The sequence below is a fragment of the Chenopodium quinoa genome, unplaced genomic scaffold (assembly GCF_001683475.1).
Source record: "Chenopodium quinoa cultivar QQ74 unplaced genomic scaffold, ASM168347v1, whole genome shotgun sequence".
Lineage (NCBI taxonomy): Eukaryota > Viridiplantae > Streptophyta > Magnoliopsida > Caryophyllales > Amaranthaceae > Chenopodium > Chenopodium quinoa.
Window position 1 is genome coordinate 9,036 of NW_018743850.1, and position 6,935 is coordinate 15,970.

General features: G+C 34.4%; 1 protein-coding gene across 1 annotated transcript; it reads left to right on the top strand.

The window, feature by feature from the left end:
• Window positions 1-4,088: 4,088 nt before the first annotated feature.
• Window positions 4,089-5,891, top strand: LOC110685742 (pentatricopeptide repeat-containing protein At5g67570, chloroplastic-like). The gene is made up of 3 exons (XM_021862262.1): window positions 4,089-4,411; window positions 4,524-4,952; window positions 5,058-5,891. The coding sequence occupies exons 1-3, from the start codon at window positions 4,247-4,249 to the stop codon at window positions 5,817-5,819; spliced, it is 1,356 nt and encodes a 451-aa protein (XP_021717954.1). The 5' UTR covers window positions 4,089-4,246; the 3' UTR covers window positions 5,820-5,891.
• The last annotated feature ends 1,044 nt before the right edge of the window (window positions 5,892-6,935 follow it).

The following is a 6,935-nucleotide window of genomic DNA, read 5'->3' on the forward strand; positions in this document are numbered from 1 at the left end:
AACCTCTAGTGACACCCCCTGCATTTTGTTTCTTTTTGGAAAAAAATCGAAAATTAGCTCGAAATCATGGATTATAGCCTTCAATTTTGGACAATTTTTTACTCTTTTGGATCCATGAAAAAAAAAACCTTGAGATGATACTCATAGACCCAAATACACTTCGGTGGTCCATATGGGTGGGGAAAACAATCCACTTAGCCTTAAATCGTCAATTATAGACATCAACATGTTATGCCTTTATCATTTACTCAAAGGCCACCATGGGAATTTATGACCACATGTAATGATCATATATGGTAACAAATGACATTATATAACTTTAAAATGTATTCCCTCTTATCTCAAGATTTTTTGACACCGGGACCTGTAGCCTCCAAAATTGCTTCGATTTCGTGTATTATAGCCTTCAATTTTGTCTATTTTTTTTTCGGGTTTGGAAGAAAAGAGGTCATGGTGTTTCTTATTGACCCTATGTAACCCTAGGAAACTATTTAGTTTCATCTTATTGCCTTTCCAATATTTTAGCTAGTTTTCACTCTCCTAATATGAATGAATCAAACTAAATTTATTCTTATCGCTTTATTGACATCTTTTTAAGTGTCATATGATTGCAAATTAACTTATATAACCTCTAGGGACACCCTATACATTCCATTTCTTTTTGTAAAAAAAAAATCTAAAATTAGCTCGAAATCATGAATAATAGCCTTCAATTATGGACAATTTTCAACTCTTTTGGACCCATGACAAAAATGGTTGAGATGATACCCATAGACCCAAATACACTCTGGTGGTCCATATGGGTGGGGGAAACAATCCACTTAGCCTTTAATAGTCAATTATGGACATCAACATCTTATGCCTTTATCTTTCACTCAAAGGCCACCATGGGAATTTATGACAACATGTAATGATCATATATGTTAACAAATGACATTATATAAACTTGAATTGTATCCCCTATTATCTGAAGATATTTTGACTCCGGGACCTATAGCCTTCAAAATTGCTTCGATTTTGTGTATTATAGCCTTCAATTTTGGATAATTTTTTTACTTTTCCAAGTTCAAAAAGGAAAGAGGTCATGGTGTTTCCCATGAAACCTATGTTACCTCGGGATACTATTTGGTCCATCTTATTGCATTTTGTCCAATAATTTAACTACCTTTCTCTTTCCTAATATGATTGAATGAAACTAAACTCATTCTTAGGGCTATATAGATCTTTGTAGGTTTCGTATGGGTCCAAACTAATTTAAATAACCTTAAGGGGCACCCAACACATTCCGTTCATTTTTTGGAAAAAAAAAACTAAATTCGCACGAAATTGTGGATTATAGCCTTCAATTTTTTACTTTTTTGAATCCGAAAAAAAAATTGTCGAGGTGATACTCATAGACCCAAATACACAACGAAGGTTTATTTTGGTAGGTGGAATCATTGACTTTGCCTTTAATTGTCAATTAAAGACATCAACATCTCACGCCTTTTTCATTAACTGAAGGGCACTTTAACATTTATGACAACATATAATGATCATATACAGTAACAAACGACATTATATAACCTTGGGATGTTTCCCCTATAATCTCTTGATGTTTTGATAGTAGGACCAATAACCTCCTAAATTGCTTCAATTTTGTGTGTTATGGCCTTCAATTTTGGCTAATTTCTTTTTTTTATTTACGGGTTTTGAATGAAAGAGGTCATGGTGTTTCCCATGGACCTTATGTTACCTTAGGAAACTATTTAGTTCCTTCTTATTGCCTTTTAACCAATAATTTAGCTAGTTTTCACTATCCTAATATGATTGAATCAAACTAAATTTATTCTTATGGCTTTATAGACATCTTTATTGGTGTCTCATGATTCAAAATTAACTTATATAACCTCTAGGGACACCCCATACATTCCTTTTTTTTTTGGAAAAAAAATATAAAATTAGCTCAAAATCATGGGTTATAGCCCTCAATTTTGGACAATTTTTTACTTTATTGGACCAAAAAAAAAATTGAGATGAAAACCATAGGCCCAAATACACTCCTCTGGTCCATATGGGTGGGGAAAACAATCCACTTAGCCTTAAATTGTCAATTATAGACATCAACATCTTATGCCTTTAACATTAACTCAAATGCCACTATGGGAATTTATGACAACATGTAATGATCATATATGTTAACAAATGACGTTATATAACCTTGAAATGTTTCCCCAATTATCTCAAGATTTTTTGACACCTGGACCTGTAGCCTCCAAAATTGCTTCAATTTCGTGTATCATAGCCTTCAATTTTGGATATTTTTTTTACTTTTCCATGTTCGAAAAGGAAAGAGGTCATGGTGTTTCCCATGAAACCTATGTTACCGCGGGATACTATTTGGTCCATCTAATTGCCTTTTAACCAATAATTTTGCTAGTTTTCACTTTCCTAATATGATTTGATCAAACTAAACTCATTCTTGGGGGCTATATAGATCTTTGTAGGTGTCATATGGTTCCAAACTAATTTATATAACCTCATTGGCACCCAACACATTCCGTCCATTTCTCGAAAAAATTCTGAAATTCGCACGAAAGTGTGGATAATAGCCTTCAATTTTGGAATTTTTTAGACCTATAAAAAAAATTGTCGAGATGATACTCTTAGACCCAAATACACAATGATGGTCGATTTGGGTAGGTGGAACCATTTGCTTTGCCTTTAATTGTCAATTAGAGACATCAACATCTTACACATTTTTCATTTACTCAAAGGCCACAATTGACATTTATGACAATATATAATGGTCATATACAGTAACAAACGACATTATATAACCTTGGGATGTTTCCCCTATAATCTCGAGATGTTTTGATAGAAGGACTAGTTACCTTTTAAATTGCTTTAATTTTGTGTTTTATGGCCTTCAATTTTGGCTTTTTTTTTTTTTTTTGGGTTTGGAAGGAATGAGGTCATGGTGTTTCCCATCGACCCTATTTTACCCTAGGAAACTATTTAGTTCCTTCTTATTGTCTTTTAACCAATAATTTAGCTAGTTTTCACTCTCCTAATTTGATTGGATCAAACTAAATTTATTCTTATGGCTTTATAGACATCTTTATAGGTGTCTCATGATTCCAAATTGACTTATATAACCTCTAGGGGCACGTCATACATTTCGTTTATTTTTGGAAAAAAAATCTAAAATTAGCTCGAAATCATGGATTATAGCCTTTAATTTTGGACAATTTTTGACTTTTTTGGACCCATGAAAAAAAATTTGTTGAGATGATACCCATAGACCCAAATACATTCTGGTGGTCCGTATGGGTGGGGGTAACTATCCACTTAGCCTTAAATTGTCAATTATAGACATCAACATCTTATGCCTTTATCTTTAACTCAAAGGCCATCATGAGAATTTATGACAACATGTAATGATCATATATGGTAACAAATGATATTATATAACCTTGAAATGTATCCCCTATTATCTCAAGATTTTTTGACATCGGGACCTGTAACCTCCAAAATTGCTTCGATTTCGTGTATTATAGCCTTCAATTTTTGATAATTTTTTACTTTTTCAAGTTCGAAAAGGAAAGTGGTCATGGTGTTTCCAATGAAATTCATGTTACCCCAGATACTATTTGGGTCCATCTTTAACCAATAATTTAGCTAGCTTTCTTTCTCCTAAAATGATTGAATCAAATTAAACTCATTCTTTGGGTTGTGTAGACATCTTTGTAGGTGTCTTGTTCTTCAAAACTAACTTATATAACCTCAATGAGCACCCCACACATTTCGTTCATTTTTGTAAAAAAAAAATCTAAATTTGCTCGAAATTGTGGATTATAGCCTCAATTTCGGACAATTTTTTACTTCTTTGGATCCGTAAAAACATTGTCGAGATGATACCCATAGATCCAAATTCACTTCGGGGGTCTATTTGGGTGGGTGGAACCATCATCTTTGCCTTTATGACATTGTATAATGATCATATACGGTAACAAAAGACATTATATAACCTTGGAATGAATCCCCTATTATCTTGAGATTTTATTATACCAGGACCAGTAACCTCCTAAATTGCTTCAATTTCGTGTGTTATGGCCTTTAATTTTGGCTTTATATTTTTAATTTTTCCCGGGTTTAGAATGAAAGTGGTCATGGTGTTTCCCATGGACCTTATGTTACCCTAGGCCCCTAGCTACTTTGCCTTGTCCTTACTTTGCCTTGCATTATTGGCTTACCTTTGAGTTTTATGTTAGTTCTTGTCAGAACATTCTGGAACGAAGGTAAAGTTGATGAAGCTGTGCGTATAGTCAGGGACATGGAACAAAGGGGGATAAAGGGATCTGCCAGCGTGTACTATGAACTAGCGTGCTGCCTTTGCAACAAAGGAAGGTGGCAAGAAGCAGTGATGGAGGTAAGCAACATGGATCTAGATTGCTTGTTTTTGGTGTGATATGAATATGGAACTTTTATCGCACTTTATCCTTTTCTTGAAAGGTTTTTTTATTTTCTGAATTCATTGGCAGATTGAGAAGTTGAAAAAACTGCGTCTTACAAAACCATTGGCCGTGACTTTCACTGGCATGATTATGTCTTCTATGGATGGTGGATATGTTGATGATTGCATATCTATATTTGAGCAAATGCTAGATCATTGTCCTCCAAACATTGGAACTGTAAATGCTATGTTAAAGGTCTATGGGCGTAATGATATGTTCTTAGAGGTTAAGGAGTTAGTTGAGAAAGTCAAAGCTGGATACAAAGCTTTTCTGGGTGATGGTGACACTCCTCTAATCCCAGATTTCTATACATATGGAGCAGTGCTTGAAGCATCAGTTTATGCACATCAGTGGGAGTACTTTGAGTATGTTTACAAGGAAATGTGCTTTTCAGGATACCAGTTTGATCAGGAAAAACATGCAGTACTGCTTGTCGAAGCATCAAAAGCAGGCAAGGTAAAGCAATGGAATTAATTCAAGAATTCTAATGCAGTCTTTATTTTGATAGTTTCATTGTGCAAAAAAATTTATCATTATTGAACATTTTTATTCCTTGTGCAGTGGCATTTATTGGAACATGCCTTTGAAACAACTTTGGAAGCTGGAAAAATCCCACATCCAATGCTATTCTCTGAAATGGTCTGCCAAGCAATGTTGCAGGATGATTACGAAAAAGCTGCCAGACTTGTCAATTCAATGGCTCATGCTCCATTTCAAATAAATGAGAAAGACTGGACTGATCTCTTTAGAAAGAATAAGGATAGGATCAGTGATGAACACCTTAAAAAATTATCCACTACACTTAGTGAATGTAATTTGTCGAGTGAATCCACGGCCTCAGAACTGGTGAAAGCTTTGCATTCTATATGTGGGTCAGCATCAGCTGAGAGCACCTCTTGTAGTGATTCATATGCTGCCAAGGGCACCTGTGTCAATGGAAGAATTGCATACTATACTGGTGGACACCAAAAACTGCTTAATGATGACTTCTACCAAGATAAAATAACAGTTGGTCAATCTAGTTATGGAAAGCCCGGTATGAATGAGCTTCATGCTGTTAGTTCTGGTGATGGTTCTGATGAAGATGACAAAGCCATCTTGAGCAGCAAGTCATCTAGCTTTGTTGATGTGGCCTCTGATAAAATTGCCTGTTTAGGTGAGGGTTTTTTACATGTGCAATCGCATAGTCAAGATACCTTCGAAGAAATGTTAACATTTGATGATTGGGATTCTAAAGCCAGCGATATAGATCATCCACGATTACCTTCAGCAGATGAAATATTGCAATCTTGGAAGATAAATCAGGAAAAAGTATGGAACTAGTTCCTTCTTGAGCTCTAGTTGGAGTATCAGTGTTGTATTGGATATACTGATTGATTGATTTTTTTTTTATTATTTTTTTTGAAGATAATTGATTAACTAATTCATTATTATTATTATTATTATTATTATTATTATTATTATTATTATTATTATTATTATTATTATTATTATTATTATTATTATCCCACATGTTTACCAATTTACGAAATACACTCTCCTACCCGTTTGATTTTCCAATTTGGAATTGGGAAGTAAATTAAAGGAAGTAAATGTTATTAAGTGAAATACAAGTAAGGTAATAGAGTTTATAAATTTTAAGAGAGGGATAGAGCTGTCAAAAGTTGACCCGACCCAAAATACCGACTCAAATTCGATGATTAACTGAATCATCTAAACCCGAAAAAATGGTGACCCAAACCCAACCTGACCTAACCTAATACCCTGGTCTCTAATACCCTTTGGGAGTCCAATCGGGTGGGTGGAACCATCCTATTTGCCTTTAAACGGTCAATTTACCGGTTTACAACTTGCACCGATTTAATTAAGTCAAGCCCACTACAAACATTTATGACAACAAATAATGATCAAATATGGTTCCAAACGACATTATATGACTTTTCGACACCAAGCACCGAAACCTCCAAAATTTTACAAAAAGTGGATAATAATCTTCAATTTTTGAATTTTTTGACTTATTTTCGCCCGAAAATAAATACTGCCGAAATATTTACCATGTTCCCTAATACCCTCTGGGAGTCCAATTGGGTGGGAACCATCCAATTTGACTTTAAAGGGCTAATTTATTGATTTCAATTACTCAATCCTACCACGAGCATTTATGATAACATATAATGGTCATATATGGTTCCAAACGACATAATATTACCCCGAGATGTACCCCTTAAAATCTCAAGTCTTATTGACACCGGGTCCCAAAACCTCCAAAATTTATCAAAAAGCGTGGATACTAGCCTTCAATTTTTGAATTTTTTACACTTTTTTTGTCTGCATATAAAAATAACCGAAATGTTTACCATGATTCCTAATAACCTCCGGGAGTCCAATTGGGTAGGAGGAACCATCCCATTTGCCTTTAAACGGTCAATTTACCGATTT